A 19,567-nucleotide genomic window follows, 5' to 3' on the forward strand; every position below is an offset into this window, starting at 1 on the left:
GGTACCGTCACACAGTGCAATTTTCATCGCTACGACGGTACGATCCGTGACGCTCCAGCGTCGTAACAATATCGCTCCAGCGTCGTAGACTGCTGTCACACTTTGCAATCTACGACGCTGGAGCAATAATTTCATGACGTATGTGCGATGTAGAAGCCGTTGGTTACTATGCGCACATCGTATACGATATATGTTACACCATGCAATCATGCCGCCACAGCGGGACACTAGAAGGCGAAAGAAAGTTTCAAACGATCTGCTACGACGTACGATTCTCAGCGGGGTCCCTGATCGCAGGAGCGTGTCAGACACTGCGATCTCGTAACTATATCGCTCGAACGTCACGAATCGTGCCGTCGTAGCGATCAAAATTGCACTGTGTGACGGTACCCTTACCCATGATGGGGGTTTTGAGTAATGAACCAGGCAGGGAGTTTATAAAAGCCTCAGGTATCTTTTTCATGTGTTTAGAGTTAATTAGTTGATTCAGAAGATTAGGGTAATAGGTCGTTTAGAGAACCTTTTCTTGATATGCTAATTTATTGAGACAGTTTTTTTGGGTTATCAGGAGTTGTATGCCAAAATCATCAGTATTAAAACAATAAAAGACCTGACAAATTTCAGTTGGTGGATAATGAATCTATAATATATGAAAGTTTAATTGTAATCATTACATTATGGTAAATAATGAAATTTAACACTATATGCTAATTTTTTGAGAAGGACCTGTATATACCTGTAGGTCATCTGCTCCTATATATATATATATATATATATATATATATATATATATGTACCTGTATGTCATCTCCTCCTCTATATAGTATATACCTGTGTGTCATCTCTCCTGTATATAGTATATATCTGTGTGTCATCTCCCCTGTATATAGTATATACCTGTGTGTCATCTCCTCCTGTATATAGTATATACCTGTGTGTCATCTCCTCCTGTATATAGTATGTACCTGTATGTCATCTCCTCCTCTATATAGTATATACCTGTGTGTCATCTCTCCTGTATATAGTATATATCTGTGTGTCATCTCCTCCTGTATATAGTATATACCTGTGTGTCATCTCCTCCTGTATTAGACCTCGTTCACACGTTTTTTGCTCAGTATTTTTACCTCAGTATTTGTAAGGTAAATTGGCAGCCTGATATATCCCCAGCCAACAGGAAGCCCTCCCCCTGGCAGTATATATTAGCTCACACATACACATAATAGACAGGTCATGTGACTGACAGCTGCCGTATTTCCTATATGGTACATTTGTTGTAGTTTGTCTGCTTATTAATCAGATTTTTATTTTTGAAGGATAAGACCAGACTTGTGTGTGTTTTAGGGCGAGTTTCGTTTGTCAAGTTGTGTGTGTTGAGTTGCGTGTGGCGACATGCATGTAGCGACTTTTGTGAGATGAGTTTTGTGTGGCAACATGCGTGTAGCAACTTTTTGTGTGTCGAGTTGCATGTGACAGGTTAGTGTAGCAACTTGTGTGCATCAAGTTTTGCGCATGGCGAGTTTTGCGCGTGGCGAGTTTTGTGTGGTGCCTTTTGAGTATGTGCAAGTTTTGTGTGAGGCAAATTTTGCATGTGGCAATTTTTCCCGCGTGTGCAAGTTTTGCGTGTGGCGAGTTTTCCATGAGGTGAGTTTTGCACTTGTGGCGAGTTTTGCAAGAGCCTAGTTTTTGCATGTGGCGAGTTCTGCGCGTGGCGAGTTTTGAGCGGCGACTTTTGTGTTTCGACTTTTATGTGGCGAGGTTGGAGAATGTGTGGTGAAATGTGTGCTGAGGGTGATATGTGTTCAAGCACGTGGTAGTGTGTGGCACATTTTGTGTGTGTGTTCATATCCCCGTGTGTGGTGAGTATCCCATGTCGGGGCCCCACCTTAGCAACTGTACGGTATATACTCTTTGGCGCCATCGCTCTCACTCTTTACGTCCCCCTTGTTCACATCTGGCAGCTGTCAATTTGCCTCCAACACTTTTCCTTTCATTTTTTCCCATTATGTAGATAGGGGCAAAATTGTTTGGTGAATTGGAAAGCACGGGGTTAAAATTTCACCTCACAACATAGCCTATGACGCTCTCGGGGTCCAGACGTGTGACTGTGCAAAATTTTGTGGCTGTAGCTGCGACGCCTCCAACACTTTTCCTTTCACTTTTTCCCCATTATGTAGATAGGGGCAAAATTGTTTGGTGAATTGGAACGCGCGGGGTTAAAATTTCGCCTCACAACATAGCCTATGACGCTCTCGGGGTCCAGACATGTGACTGTGCAAAATTTTGTGGCTGTAGCTGCGACGGTGCAGATGCCAATCCCGGACATACATACACACATACACACATTCAGCTTTATATATTAGATATATATCTAATATATAATTGCCTAGAATACTACTTCCTGCAATTTGTGCCAACTTCCTGTCCGGAGATAATGTCCGGAGCTAATGTCCGGAGATAAGGGACGTCAACAGTGTCCAGTGTCTGATTGGTTGCCGCCTGCTGCGAGCGACCAATCAGAAACGTGCCGTACTGTGACACACTCCGCCCGCCATTTTGGTGTGATTTTTGAATTTTTACCTCACAGCAAGTTTCTACTGCGTGGAGGCGGGCCCAGTGACGTTGCTCTTCAAGCTCCTGCCGAATTTCGTCAAAAAAATGATAATACCATTTACCAAAACTATATATATTTAGTTGTGAAGTGGTTCAGTGACATTTTCACACCAATTTTGAACTTTTGTTTGGTGTTTTCTCCATATACTGCCTATTATTCACTGACTGTTATACTGAGAGACTGCCGTTTATTAACCTCTTCTTTGCCACATTGGGTATATTGCTCTATTATTTGCCACATAAGGACATTGTCCATTATTGCCCAGCAATTTATCTGCAATATAAACTGCCTATTTATTAATATCTGCATTCCTGCAAAGAACTATTGCCTATTATTAACTGGCTATTTTCCTACTACCTGACATTGTTCTTAAGCAAAGAACCGTTGTTGTGGCATTTGCCACAACACGCAAAGTTGTCGTCTGATGTCTTTCATCCCTCCCCTCATAAGCATGTTCATGGATCCTGTGTAACTGTACCTTAAATAACAAGAATTATCAAGAGCTGGTGAGTGCAGCCATTTTTTGTTCTTTCTTACTATTATTTATTAATTGTATTATTTTTACATTTGAATAAATAAAGTATATATGGATTCTAGACTCCCGATTCTTTAGAATCGGGCTGCCATCTAGTCTAATATATAATTGCCTAGAATACTACTTCCTGCAATTTGTGCCAACTTCCGTGGCTTTGTCCGGAGCTAATGTCCGGAGCTAATGTCCGGAGCTAATGTCCGGAGCTAATGTCCGGAGATTAATTGCCTAGAATACTACTTCCTGCAATTTGTGCCAACTTCCGTGGCTTTGTCCGGAGCTAATGTCCGGAGCTAATGTCCGGAGATAAGTGACGTCAACAGTGTCCAGTGTCTGATTGGTTGCCGCCTGCTGCGAGCGACCAATCAGAAACGTGCCGTACTGTGACACACTCCGCCCGCCATTTTGGTGTGATTTTTGAATTTTTACCTCACAGCAAGTTTCTACTGCGTGGAGGCGGGCCCAGTGACGTTGCTCTTCAAGCTCCTGCCGAATTTCGTCAAAAAAATGATAATACCATTTACCAAAACTATATATATTTAGTTGTGAAGTGGTTCAGTGACATTTTCACACCAATTTTGAACTTTTGTTTGGTGTTTTCTCCATATACTGCCTATTATTTTTGTTCTTTCTTACTATTATTTATTAATTGTATTATTCTTACATTTGAATAAATAAAGTATATATGGATTCTAGACTCCCGATTCTTTAGAATCGGGCTGCCATCTAGTATATATATCTCTCATATATATATATATATATATATATATATATATATATATATATATATATATATATATATATATATAGAGAGAGAGAGAGAGAGAGAGAGAGAGAGATATATATACTAGATGGCAGCCCGATTCTAGTATATATATCTCTCTCTCTATATATATATATATATATCTAAGCTCTTCACCCAGTGTCAGACCATCGGAGGTGGAGACCTACACCGAGGAGACCACCAAGCCCACACAGATACATGCAGAGCAGAGATAGGGATGAGATAATAAACCTGCTCAATGAACTGCGCAGAATAATAATGTGACTGGATGGAACTAAGCACCGCTATAAAACGGTCAGAAATCCAGTTTGTCACACACAGCCATACTCATTACAAGGTATATACACACAAACCACACAGAAGAATGTCTTCACTTACAATCAGCAGCTGGAATATCCAGGGTCTCAACGCCTCAACCTTTGGATCTAAAGCAAAGGACCCTGATTTTATACAAAGTATGAAAAATATAGACATTCAGATCCTCCTGGAAACATGGACCAGAGCCGAAAACGAATCCCTGGTGCCTATTGGATACAAGGAATTCTTGGTCCATGCCCAGAAAAATAAAAACATCAAACAGGGCCGGGGCTCAGGAGGAGTAGCGATCTGGTATAAAGAGGAGCTCCACCAGTACATCAAACCGGTGAAGAAAGGAGACAGCCACATATGGATCAGAATCAGCAGCTCCATCCTCACCTGTCAGTCTGATGTCCACCTCTGTGCCACCTATATACCACCGCCAGAGTCCCCCTACTTCAATCCAGACTGCTTCGAGATCTTACAAAGAGAAGCCGCCCATTATCAGGCCCTGGGCAAAGTTCTCATCTTTGGAGACCTCAATGCAAGAACAGGGAGAGAGAGAGACTTCCTGACCACGGATGGAAACATCTACAGGTCCTTCTCAAAAAATTAGCATATAGTGTTAAATTTCATTATTTACCATAATGTAATGATTACAATTAAACTTTCATATATTATAGATTCATTATCCACCAACTGAAATTTGTCAGGTCTTTTATTGTTTTAATACTGATGATTTTGGCATACAACTCCTGATGACCCAAAAAACCTGTCTCAATAAATTAGCATATCAAGAAAAGGTTCTCTAAACGACCTATTACCCTAATCTTCTGAATCAACTAATTAACTCTAAACACATGCAAAAGATACCTGAGGCTTTTATAAACTCCCTGCCTGGTTCATTACTCAAAACCCCCATCATGGGTAAGGGTACCGTCACACAGTGCAATTTTGATCGCTACGACGGCACGATTCGTAACGTTCGAGCGATATAGTTACGAGATCGCAGTGTGACACGCTCCTGCGATCAGGGACCCCGCTGAGAATCGTACGTCGTAGCAGATCGTTTGAAACTTTCTTTCGTCGTCTAGTGTCCCGCTGTGGCGGCATGATTGCATGGTGTAACATATATCGTATACGATGTGCGCATAGTAACCAACGGCTTCTACATCGCACATACGTCATGAAATTATTGCTCCAGCGTCGCAGATTGCAAAGTGTGACAGCAGTCTACGACGCTGGAGCGATATTGTTACGACGCTGGAGCGTCACGGATCGTACCGTCGTAGCGATGAAAATTGCACTGTGACGGTACCCTAAGACTAGCGACCTGACAGATGTCAAGAAGGCCATCATTGACACCCTCAAGCAAGAGGGTAAGACCCAGAAAGAAATTTCTCAACAAATAGGCTGTTCCCAGAGTGCTGTATCAAGGCACCTCAATGGTAAGTCTGTTGGAAGGAAACAATGTGGCAGAAAACGCTGTACAACGAGAAGAGGAGACTGGACCCTGAGGAAGATTATGGAGAAGGACCGATTCCAGACCTTGGGGAACCTGAGGAAGCAGTGGACTGAGTCTGGTGTGGAAACATCCAGAGCCACCGTGCACAGGCGTGTGCAGGAAATGGGCTACAGGTGCCGCATTCCCCAGGTAAAGCCACTTTTGAGCTACAGAGAAGCAGCACTGGACTGTTCCTAAGTGGTCCCAAGTACTTTTTTCTGATGAAAGCAAATTTTGCATGTCATTCGGAAATCAAGGTGCCAGAGTCTGGAGGAAGACTGGGGAGAAGGAAATGCCAAAATGCCTGAAGTCCAGTGTCAAGTACCCACAGTCAGTGATGGTGTGGGGTGCCATGTCAGCTGCTGGTGTTGGTCCACTGTGTTTCATCAAGGGCAGGGTCAATGCAGCTAGCTATCAGGAGATTTTGGAGCACTTCATGCTTCCATCGGCTGAAATGCTTTATGGAGATGAAGATTTCATTTTTCAGCACGACCTGGCACCTGCTCACAGTGCCAAAACCACTGGTAAATGGTTTACTGACCATGGTATTACTGTGCTCAATTGGCCTGCCAACTCTCCTGACCTGAACCCCATAGAGAATCTGTGGGATATTGTGAAGAGAAAGTTGAGAGACGCAAGACCCAACACTCTGGATGAGCTTAAGGCCGCTATTGAAGCATCCTGGGCCTCCATAACATCTCAGCAGTGTCACAGGCTGATTGCCTCCATGCCACGCCGCATTGAAGCAGTCATTTCTGCCAAAGGATTCCCGACCAAGTATTGAGTGCATAACTGAACATTATTATTTGTTGGTTTTTTTGTTTGTTATTAAAAAACACTTTTATTTGATTGGATGGGTGAAATATGCTAATTTATTGAGACAGGTTTTTTGGGTCATCAGGAGTTGTATGCCAAAATCATCAGTATTAAAACAATAAAAGACCTGACAAATTTCAGTTGGTGGATAATGAATCTATAATATATGAAAGTTTAATTGTAATCATTACATTATGGTAAATAATGAAATTTAACACTATATGCTAATTTTTTGAGAAGGACCTGTACATACTTGGAGCAGAGAATGACGGCCAAGACCCTGTACACACTGAGAGAAACAGCTATGACAGTACAGTCAACAAAAGTGGCAGAAAGCTCCTGAACGTATGTAAAAGTTTAGGACTTCATATCCTTAATGGACGAAGCAAGGGTGACTCCTTAGGAAGGTATACACTAAACTCCCATGTAGGGAGGAGTGTAGTTGATTACGCCATTACAGACCTGAACCTGGCAGATGTCAGCGCCTTCATAGTCACCCCACAAACGCACCTGTCAGACCACAGCCAACTTCTTCTGTACATGAAATCTACAGAGAAACCATCCACTCAGAAGCCACAGCAGAGCGGCCTCTTCACCCGGCCTCCATCCTATAAATGGTCCAAAATGTCGGCACTAAGATATAAAGAAGCTTCCAGCAGACCTGAAATACAGCGGATGCTCCACCACTTCTACAACCTTGAGTACATGCCAAACCCAGAGGGAGTGAACCAAGCAGCAAAGGACCTCAACAATATATTCTACGCAATGGCCAGACTGTCCGACCTTAAAAAAGTCGACTACAAGAGACCAAAAGAAACACAGGTCAATGGCTGGTTTGACAGAGAATGTAAAGCTGTACGGAAGACCCTGAGAACAGCCTCCAACAAGAAACACAGAGACCCCAACCACCTGGGTCTGAGGGAAGCCTATGACTCCATACAAAAGCAGTACAAAACCATCCTCAGGAGGAAGAAGCAGAGTTACATCTCTACCAAGCTCAATCAACTCCAAGACGCCCTCCAAGACAACTCCTTCTGGGAACTATGGAACCACATGGGCACCAAAGACAAGAAAAACAACAACCATATCCAAAATGGCAACCTCTGGCTCCAATACTTCAGAGACCTCTATAAAGACATTCCAAAGGAAGGACTAAGCCAAGAACAGGAAAACATAATGGCGAAACTAAAAGCAATGGAGGAAAAAAATCAAAAACTTCCAAAACCCGGTGGATACACCTATAACACTACAGGAAGTAACCGAGAGACTCTCCTCCATAAGATGTAGAAAAGCCGGTGGCCTAGATGGAATCCTACCAGAAATGCTGAAGTACAGCCCACCAGAAATACAGGCTGCAATGGTTAAACTCTTCAATATTGTACTGAGTGCCGGCTACTTCCCTCGTACCTGGAACCAAGGCCTCATCACACCCATCCACAAGAGTGGGGACAGGTATGACCCAGCCAACTACAGAGGCATATGCGTCAGCAGCAACCTGGGAAAACTGTTCAACAGTATCCTGAACAAGAGGATACTCACCTTCCTCACCGAGCACAACGTCCTCAGCAAGAGCCAAGCAGGGTTCATGCCGAACCACCGCACCACTGACCACATCTATACTCTGCACAGCCTCATTCAGAGACACGTCTACAATACAAAGAATGGGAAGATATACGCCTGCTTTGTGGACTTTAAAAAGGCCTTTGATTCAGTGTGGCACCCGGGCTTATTCCTGAAACTGCTGGAGAGTGGAATAGGAGGAAAGACCTACGATGTCATCAAAAGCTCCTACACCGAGAACAGCTGCAGCGTGAGTGTGAGCGGCAAAAGAACGGCTTTTTTCCAGCAGAGCCGCGGAGTAAGACAAGGCTGCAGCCTAAGCCCAACGCTCTTCAACATCTACATCAACGAGCTGGCTACCGACCTGGAATCCTCCTCAGCACCAGGTCTCTCCCTCCACGACGCCCAGGTGAAATTCCTGCTGTATGCAGATGACCTGCTGCTGCTGTCACCAACCGAGAAAGGCCTCCAGGACAACCTGAAAATCCTAGAGAAATTCAGCTCCACCTGGGCCCTACCGGTCAACCTAAAGAAAACCAACACCATGGTGTTCCAGAGGAGAAAGAGAAGATCAGACCAACACCCATCATTTATCCTCAACAACTGCGACCTCACAGGAACGGACAAATATACCTACCTGGGCCTAGAGATTCACCGGTCAGGGAACTTCAAACAAGCCATAGAGACCCTGAAAGACAAGGCCTGCAAAACCTTCTATGCCATCCGAAGGACACTCTACCATCTGAAGCCACCAGTGAGGGTCTGGCTAAAAATCTTCGACTCCATCATCGCCCCAATCCTCCTGTATGGCAGCGAAGTCTGGGGTCCTCACACCTACCCAGACTGGTCAAAGTGGGACTCCAGTCCAACAGAAATATTCCACCTGGAATTCTGCAAGCACCTTCTCCAGGTCCATCGGAGCACCTCCAACAGTGCGTGTCGGGCCGAGCTGGGCAGATTCCCTCTACACCTAACAGTTCTAAAGAGGGTGCTGTCATTCCGGGCTCACCTGCACAGGAGCAATCCAAGCTCCCATCACCATAAAGCCCTGATACATGAAGGTGAAACAGAAAAACCAGAACCCCCGGAACAGCCCAGCCAAACCCAACCGGAGCAGAACACCAATCACAACAACCTGACAAAAGCCGGAATTAGGAAGATGGCAGATGAAGGCCAGGAGAGGTATGTCAGTGACTGGAAGAATGATATCATCAGCTCACAGAAACTGACCATGTACCGGAGCCTACAGAGAGATTACAGACTGGCCCCATATCTGGAGAAACTCCCGGACCCCAGAGACCGCCAGATCCTGAGCCGATATAGACTCAGTGCCCACAGTCTGGCCATCGAATGTGGCCGACACAGGCAGAGCTACAAGCCCAGGGAGGAAAGACTGTGCCAACACTGATCAGGAGGCCATAGAGGACGAAACCCACTTCCTGCTACACTGCTCCAAATACTCAGCAGTGAGGGACACTCACTTCAGGAGACTCTCACATCTCTTCCCAGACTTCATCACCATGAAAGAGGAAGAGAAAACATATATCCCGCTGGGAGAAGAAGAGAGCGGTGGAGATAGCAGCGCGGTATGTGAGCGAATGTCATAGACTGCGAGAAAGAACTATGATGCCATGGACTATAGCCCCCACAATGGATCTGCCCCATCCACCTCCCCTATGCCATGGACTATAGCCCCCACAATGGACCTGCCCCATCCACCTCCCCTATGCCATGGACTATAGCCCCCAACCTGGATCTGCCCCATCCACCTCCCCTATGCCATGGACTATAGCCCCCAACCTGGATCTGCCCCATCCACCTCCCCCACAGCTCCTACCCAACATCCCCACAGTCCCTATCCCTATTGCCTCTATACACTTGCTTTGGCAAAACTGATGTGTATTTTGTCCTGCCAATAAAGCTTCTTTGAACCTTGTAAATATATATATATATATATATATATATATATATATATATATATATATATATATATATATATATATATATATATATATATATATATATATATATATATATATATATATATATATATATATATATCAGTAGACACATATATGTATATATATTAATATTTTTTCCAGCGCTATACAGCTTGAAAGCCGGTAATTCAATTACCGGCTTTTTCTTTCTCCTTCCTAAAACCCAACATGATTTGAGACATGCTTTACATACAGTAAGCCATGTCTTCTCTCCTTTTTTTTTTTGCAGATTCCACACTACTAATGTCAGTAGTGTGTATCTGCAAAATTTGGCCGTTCTAGCTCTTAAAATAAAGGGTTAAATGGCGGAAAAAATTGGCGTGGGCTCCCGCGCAATTTTCTCCGCCAGAGTAGTAAAGCCAGTGACTGAGGGCAGATATTAATAGCCTGGAGAGGGTCCACGGTTATTGGCCCCCCCCTGGCTAAAAACACCTGCCCCCAGCCACCCCAGAAAAGGCACATCTGTAAGATGCGCCTATTCTGGCACTTGGCCACTCTCTTCCCATTCCCGTGTAGCGGTGGGATATGGGGTAATGAAGGGTTAATGCCACCTTGCTATTGTAAGGTGACATTAAGCCTAATTAATAATGGAGAGGCGTCAATTATGACACCTATCCATTATTAATCCAATTGTAGTAAAGGGTTAAATAAAACACAAACATTATTTAAAATTATTTTAATGAAATAAAAACAATGGTTGTTGGAGTATTATATTCTGGGAGCCTGGGAGCTTTCTAGGTAAGTTCCCACGATCTATGAACATCCAGCAGAGGGCGCCTCACCGCAAATGAAGCTAAATATAGATCATTGATCTATATTTAGCCTCATTCCCCGGGGTTTTGCAGCAAGGAGCAGCCTGCATTAGCGGAACTCCTTGCTGCAAAATGTTTTAACCCCTTCAGAAGGATTTACATCGTTGGACGGTACAGATCTGCGGAGGGTAAGGATATGGTTGGTTTATTATGTTTTTTTTACTTACAGAACGAGGGTCTTCAGTGACTGGATTGGGCGTAGAATAAAATACTCCAACAACCATTACAGATGTGCCTTTTCTGGGGTGGCTGGGGGCAGGTGTTTTTAGCCAGGGGGGGGGGCAATAACCGTGGACCCTCTCCAGGCTATTAATATCTGCCCTCAGTCACTGGCTTTACTACTCTGGCGGAGAAAATTGCGCGGGAGCCCACGCCAATTTTTTCCGCCATTTAACCCTTTATTTTAAGAGCTAGAACGGCCAAATTTTGCAGATACACACTACTGACATTAGTAGTGTGGAATCTGCAAAAAAAAAAAGGAGAGAAGACATGGTTTACTGTATGTAAAGCATGTCTCAAATCATGTCGGGTTTTAGGAAGGAGAAAGAAAAAGCCGGTAATTGAATTACCGGCTTTCAAGCTGTATAGCGCTGGAAAAAATAATATATATATACATATATGTGTCTACTGATATAATATATATATATATATATATATATATATATATATATATATATATATATATATATATATATATATATATATATATATATATATATATATATATATATATATATATATATATATACCTATTCTATGTGTACACATTTATTCTACCTATTGGACTGTAAGCTGTCAGTGTGATTTTACTGTACACCGCACTGAATTACCGGCTTTTCTCTCTAACAGCGCTGCGTATTTCTCGCAAGTCACACTGCTTGTCCGTGTGTAATCCGTATTTTTCACGCTTCCATAGACTTTCATTGGCGTATTTCTTGCGCAGTACGGTGACAAACGCAGCATGCTGCGATTTTGTACGGCCGTAGAAAGCCGTATAATACTGATCAGTAAAATACGGCAGATAGGAGCAGGGGCATAGAGAATAATTGTGCCGTATTTTTTGCGAGTTTTACGGACGTAGTTTCTGCGCTCTTACGTCCGTAAAACTCGCAAGTGTGAAGCCGGCCTTACTCTGCGATCTCATGTAAACTCGCTTGCGGTATGTTGACAGCGTTTGTTGCTATTTGGTTGGGTACTTTAATTGGGTTTCTGGACTGCAAAAAATATGACGAGATATCTCAATGCCATTCAGTATACTCGCACAATAGCTGATCGAGTCTTAGCCCAATACGGATCTATCATCCGTGTATCTTGACAGGTTATGATCGATCTGCTGGGCTATCATACCAGGCACCACAAAAAAAACCTAAAAGAACAAATACACATAATGTGGTTGATATTGTAAAACACTAAATAATATATACCGTATATACTCGAGTATAAGCCGAGATTTTCAGCCCAAATTTTTGGGCTGAAAGTGCCCCTCTCGGCTTATACTCGAGTCACGGTCGGCGGTGGGGTTGGCGGGTGAGGGGGAGAGCGTGTCGCATACTTACCTGCTCCCGGCGCTCCCCCTGCCCGTCCCACGGTCTTCGGTGCTGCAGCTCTTCCTCTGTTCAGCGGTCACGTGGGACCGCTCATTAAACTTATGAATATGGACTCCACTCCCATAGGGGTGGAGCCGCATATTCATTCCTCTAATGAGCGGTGCCAGTGACCACTGACAGAGGAAGAGGCTGCGGCACCCGAAGACCAGCTGTCCGGGAGAAGGAGCGGGACGCCAGGAGCAGGTGAGTATTACATATTCACCTGTCCACGTTCCACACGCCGGGCGCCGCTCCATCTTCGCGTCCTCTTGCAGTGACTGTGCAGGTCAGAGGGCGCGATGACATATAGTGTGCGCGCTGCCCTCTGCCTGATCAGTCAGTGCAGAGAGACGCCGAGACGGGACGCTGAGGAGCTGCAAGCAAGAGAGGAGAGTATGGCATTTTTTTTTTTATTGCAGCAGCCGCAGCATTATATATACCGGTAGCACAGTTTTATATGGCACATCTATGGGGCAATAATGAACGATGCAGAGTACTATATGGCAGAGCTTTCTATGGCACAGCTATGGGGCAATAATGAACGGTGCAGAGCACTATATGGCAGAGCTTTCTATGGCACATCTATGGGGCAATAATGAACAGTATGGAACATATATGGCACAGCTTTATATGGAGCATCTATGGGGCAATAATGAACAATATGCAGCATTATATGTGGCACAGCTTTATATGGAGCATCTTATGGGGCAATAATGAACGGTATGGAGTATCTATTTTTATTTTTGAAATTCACTGGTAGCTGCTGCATTTTCCACCCTAGGCTTATACTCGAGTCAATAAGTTTTCCCAGTTTTTTGCGGCAAAATTAGGGGGGGCGGCTTATACTCGGGTCGGCTTATACTCGAGTATACACGGTAAATATATATTAAAACACCGAGTATAACATCAACTAGATGGTGGCCCGATTCTAACGCATCGGGTATTCTAGAATATGCATGTCCACGTAGTATATTGCCCAGCCGCGTAGTATATTGCCCAGCCACGTAGTATATTGCCCAGCCACGTAGTATATTGCACAGCGACGGAGTATACAGCACAGAGCCATGTAGTATGCAGACTTAAAATAAAAATATACTCACCCTCCGTTGAAGTCCTGGCCCTGTGTGCAGTGCACGCGGCAGCTTCCGGTCCCAGGGTTGGTATGGGCGCAGGACCTGTGATGACGTCGCAGTCACATAACTGTGACGTCATGGCAGGTCTTTCTCGCAGGACCTGTGATGACGTCGCGGTCACATGTCCGTGACGTCATGGCAGGTCCTTATCACATACCATCCTTGGCACCGGAACCTGCCGCTTGCATGGACCGGTCGCATTTAACATTAGATCTTTTTACTATTGAGGCTGCATAGGTAGCGTCAATAGTAAAAAAAGTTGGTGGAGTGGCCAAGTAGCCGTCGGACTGCGCCCGTCACGGATTGGTCGTGGGCGTTTTGTCACAACCAATCAGCGACTTGGATTCCATGACCGACAGAGGCCGCGGCCAATGAATATCCGTGACAGACAGAAGGACAGACAGGAAGACGGAAGTGACCCTTAGACAATTATATAGTAGACTGCCAGTTATCCCATTCCCCCACTAAGAGCATGGTCACATGTAGCACATCTGTTGCAGACATTTCAGAGAATTATCGATTCTGTATATGTTCTGTAGACAGAGTCAGCTGCTGACAATCATTGAGGTCGGTGGAAGGAGGCCCAGTTTATGAGGACTCTCGGCCCACATGCAAATAGCACAATGGCCCTGATTCATTTAGGTGTTTGTCAGTTTTCCATATAAATACAGTATTACAGTACAGTTGTAAAAACTCTGGTTCATATACCTTACATTTACTGTTTACCTAGAGCGTCAAAACTTTTAAAATGACAGTAACAAGTCACAAATTTTGATTGGTAAGGATTCGAGTGTTGTGATCTCTACTGATTAACAAAAAGGGGCTGAAGCGGAGCACTGCACTCATTTGTCTGACCCTTGGAAAAGCAGGGTTAGTGGGTTGGGGCATGAGGATCTACAATGCTCTGCTTATGCCTATATGGGGAGCTGTATGTGGTCAGTATATCTCCAATATTTACAAGCCAAAATCAGGAATGGCTCCCAACGGAGAACAGGTGGGAATTTTTCCATGATACTTTTTCTCTCCAAAGGTTCCTCTGCGCTCAGCTGATGGCATCCACTGTTCATTTTTTGAGACAGTGTGACTCAGTGACAGGTCCAGTAATCTGAATTAGTAAAAACCCAAACACCTAAAGGAGGAAAATAAACATTAGAACTTACTTTCTAACAATGTCCTTTGCCATTTCAGAGATCTGGCTCCATTCTTCCTCTGGGAACTCAAAGCTTCCTGTCATTATTTTCTTCCTCATGTCCTTTGGGATCGTCCGACTGTGATGCTTGGAGTAAAATGGAGGATAGCCACAGAGCATCACATAGATAATGACACCTAAGGACCACAAGTCACAGCTCTGGGAGAGAAAACCACAGAAGACACACATTTTGGTATATTTACTGAAAGCATCTAGACCACAAAAATAAACTAGTTTGAAAATCATCTTTAAAAAGGATAAGAACACCTTCAGGGACATTTATTTTGGTATTTTGATCTAAAATAATATTTTGCAATTGGGTTAGAACTATTTTTGGACAGGTTGCCTACTATGGTTGCAGCCAGTTGAGATGGGAGAACTGATCGGCAGGATTTACTGATTTTCCAGGACAGTAATCTGTGACTGCTGGATGGGAGGTCTGCAGATCTCCTCACCGCCCTGCAGACCTCCTCACCAGCTACTCTTGAGGAGCAGTGAGGACATGGCACCAGTTACCACACTTTGTTATATCATGCCTGAGGAAGGGACCCAAGAAGTGCATTTAGGGGCATGTGCACAAAATGTATTTTACAGGTGGATTCTGTCTGGAACCTGCCTGTTAAAGCACTAAAAACAAACAAAAAAACAAACCAAAAAAAAACCCTAAAAGAATGAATGTATACATAGCAATGTCAAAATAATTTGCTGTGCTTATGTCCAGTCTTTGTGAGCTTCTTTTAAACGCTTTTGGTTCCGAAAGTCATTAAGTGGTTAAAAGAAGTGACTGACCCATTCTTTTGGAGGCATCTGCTTACAACCCACTCTCTAATAATACATACCATATAAATAAAAGCTAGTGGCAAAGCCTCAGCAAAAAATATCAGAAAAGACGATTTCGGAAAATACCACCAGCACTTTCCTGAAGTTTTATTTTTTTTTTTTGCAGGAAAAGCTCAGTGTGATTTTCAAAAAGGCCATTATGGAAAAACCTCATTAATTCTGTTAATCATTCCATTATTACAATATTGATGGGCAGCATAGATCTAGATGTGGTGAGAAAACCACCAATACAAACAGGGAGTCTGTCCACAAAATACACTTTTAACATACACTACTATGGGACCACAACACTGATGTACGGTGAGGAATTACCTTATTGTAGGTGTACGGTGTTGGCGAGGTAGGAATAATTCCAGACTTCTCTTTCTGGTGTCTTCTTTGCGCCTCCAGAACCTGATAATTACCACACCAAAGAAAGAATGTCACTTATAGTATGGTGGAGCATGCCATTATATATTGTACAAGCAAAGAACCAGACCAATTCTGCATTGTAAAGTAGTCAGTGTACAGCTTGTATAACAGTGTAAATTTGGTGTGCCCTCTGAATAACAACAAACAGCCACTATTACCTAAACCACTGGCAACAAATATGAGTACACCTCTAAGTGAAAATGGCCAAATTGTGCCCAAAGTGTCAATATGTTGTGTGGCCACAATTATTTATGAGCACTTAACTCTTGGGCATGGAGTTCACTAGAGCTTCAAAGGTTGCCACTGGAATCCTCTTCCACTCCTCCATGACGACAATCACAGAACTGGTGGATGTTAAAGATCTTGCGATCCTCCACCTTCCAATTCGGGATGGCCCCACAGATGCTCAATAGGGTTTAAGTTTGGAGACATGCTTAGCTAGTCCAGCACCTTTAGCCTCAGTTTCTTTAGTAAAGCAGTGGTTGTCTTGGAGGTGTGTTTGGGGTCGTTATGTTGGAATACTGCTCTGCGACCCAATTTCCGAAGGGAGGGGATCATGCTCTATATGTCACAGTACACACTGAAATTCATGGTTCCCTCAATGAACTGTAGCTCCCCACAGCTGGCAGCACTCATGTAGTCCCAAACTACAACACTCCCACCACCAGGCTTGACTGTAGTCAAGACACACTTGTCTTTGCACTCCTCACCTGGTAGCCGCCACACATGCTTGACACCATCTGAACCAAATACCCTCATCTTGGTCTCATCAGACCACAGGACATAATTCCAGTAAGCCATGTCCTTAGACCGGGGTCACACTTGCAACTGCAATGCGAGAAACTCGCACAACTCTCTCGCATCAATACCCGGCACTGCCGCCTGCAGTTTGGACCGGAGCCTTCAGCTGCATAGAAATACATGCAGCTGCACACTCCAGTCCCGAGTGCCGGCGGCAGTGCCGGGTATTGAGGCGAGAGATTCCCGCAAGTTTCTTGCTTTGCAGTTGCAAGTGTGACCCCGGCCTTAGTCTGATTGTTTTCAGCAAACTGTTAAGTAATGCTGGCAGCACTCATACGTCCATTTTGAAAAGACAACCTCTGGATATGATGCTGAGCATGTGCATTCAATGTCTTTGGTCGACCATGTCGAGGCCAGTTCTGAGTGGAACCTGTCTTGTTAACCCCTTTCCATCGTTGGGCATAATAGTACGCCTACATCTGAATACCTCTATTTGATGTGGGCTCCGGCGCTGAGCCCACATCTTTCCTGGCACATGTCAGCTCTTTTGAACAGCTGACATGTGCCTCTAACAGTCGCGGGTAGAATCGCGATCCACCCGCAGCTGTTCTCTAGTTAAATGCCACTGTCAATCTGTGACAGCGGCATTTAACTCACGGTTTCCGGAAGCACGCCTGAAATCCTGCCTATCAGTGACCCCGTCACATGATCGTGGGTCACTGATGGGTTGGCATGACAATCAGAGGTCTCTAGCAGACCTCTATGGTTGTCATAGCCGGACTGCTATGAGCGCCGCCCAGCGCTCATAGCAATTGATCATTTCTGATACATAAAGGCGATCTGATCATCGCCTTCTACGTAGCTGAGCCGATCAAAGTAGTGCAGATTCTATTGAAGACTATTGAAGCATGAAGTAAAAAAAAAAAAAAAAAAAAAAGGGTTTAAAAAAAAAAAAATAAGAAAAATAAAAAATATAAAAGCTGAAATCACCCCCCTTTCGCCCCATTCAAAATAATAAAAAAAATCAAATATACACATTTGGTATCAAAGTGTTCAGAATTGTCCGATCAATAAAAAAAGAAATAACCCGATTGCTAAACGTAACGAGAAAAAAAAAAAAAAAATTGAACAAGCCAGAATTATTTTTTATTTTTATTTTTTTTTGTCGTCACTATCACTACATTGCAATAAAATGCAATACCGGGAAATCTAAACCAAAATGGTATCCATTAAAACGGCAGCTCAGTGAGCAAAAAATAAGCCCTCAACCAACCCGAGATCAGGAAAAAGTGAGATGCTACAGGTCTCAGAAAATGGCGCTTTTTTTTTTTTCTAACCAAAGTTTGTATTCTTTTTTCACCACTTAACCCCTTAGTGACGGAGCCAAATTTTTGAAATCTGACCAGTGTCACTTTATGTGGTAATAACTCTGCAACGCTTCAACAAATCCCAGTGATTTTGAGATTGTTTTTTCATGACATATTATACTTTATGATAATGGTAAATATAGGTCAATATGTTTTGTGTTTATTTATAAAAAATATAAAAAATTTGAGAAAAATGTTAAAAAATTAGCAATTTTCTAAATTTGAATGATTATCCCTTTAATCCAGATAGTTATACCACAGCAAACCATTAATAAATAACATTTCCCACATGTCTGCTTTACATCAGCACCATTTGTAACATTTTATTTTATTAGCATTTTAGGAGGTTTAAAAATGTAGCAGCAATTTTTCATTTTTTCAAGGAAATTTACAAAATGTATTTTTTTAGGAACTTATCCATGTTTGAAGTCACTTTAGGGGTCTCATATATTGGGAAACCCCCAAACGTGATACCATTTTAAAAACAGCACCCCCTATTATATTGAAAACTGCAGTCAGGTAGTTTATTAACCCTTCAGGTGCTTTACAGGAATTAATGCAAAGTGGTATGACAGAAATGAAAATGTGTATTTTTACCACCTAAATGTCTCTAACTTCTGAGCAGGTTACAACAGCCGACAGACTCTAAGGCCGCTATTTGGTCATGAATTGCCATTGCAAACATCAGGACCACACAATCATGATCTGAGGGCACCAATTTGGATAAAGAGGAAGCCCCCACACTCTGTTAACCATTTATAGTGATGTAGTCACTATTAACAGCAGCATCTAAGGGGTTAAACAGATTTGGATGGTGCAAACACTGATCGTGGCTGATACAGCAAGTTGTCAGCTATAGTGTACAGCTGACAGCTGCTGGATTGTCACCTGTATGGGGATGCTAGTCTCTTATATCTCAGGTCAGTTAAAAGATGTATTGGCGGTCATTAAGGGGTTAAATAAAGAAGAACCTAGACATGTTTGATGTCTGTGAACTTGGAATGACCTGTAGAATCATAATGGCAGGTTAGTTTTAGCAGTTAGTGAACATGGTAAAAAAAAACCCAAAAAACAAAACTGTGGAATTGCACTTTTTTTGCAATTTCAAAGCACTTGGAATTTTTCCCCTTTCCTTTTCAGTACACTATAGGTTTAAACCAATCGTGTCGTTCAAAAGTACAACTCGTCCCGCAAAAAACAAGCCCTCGAATGGCCATTTTGACCGAAAAATAAACCTGAGGCTCTGAAAAGAAGGGCAGCAAAAAATGAAAACGCAAAAACAAAAATACCACTGGTCGTTAAGGGGTTAAACTGCTGTATAGTTTTGGCCACCATACTGAAGCTCAGTTTCAGGGTTTTGACAATCTTCTTATATCCTAGA

The 19,567-nt window shown here is 43.3% G+C and overlaps 1 protein-coding gene across 1 annotated transcript in view; it reads right to left on the minus strand.

Moving 5' to 3' along the window:
- Nucleotides 1–19,567, minus strand: part of MAPKAPK5 (MAPK activated protein kinase 5) — an 87,962-nt gene that overhangs the window by 14,309 nt on the left and 54,086 nt on the right. The window contains exons 8-9 of the mRNA XM_069754854.1: nt 15,980–16,060; nt 14,799–14,986 (exon numbers count right to left, since the gene is read on the minus strand). Of these exons, the coding sequence (XP_069610955.1) occupies nt 14,799–14,986; nt 15,980–16,060 (269 nt within the window). The remainder of the gene's footprint in view (nt 1–14,798; nt 14,987–15,979; nt 16,061–19,567) is intronic.

This window comes from Ranitomeya imitator, chromosome 1, assembly GCF_032444005.1.
Source record: "Ranitomeya imitator isolate aRanImi1 chromosome 1, aRanImi1.pri, whole genome shotgun sequence".
In the NCBI taxonomy this organism is placed as follows: Eukaryota; Metazoa; Chordata; class Amphibia; order Anura; family Dendrobatidae; genus Ranitomeya; species Ranitomeya imitator.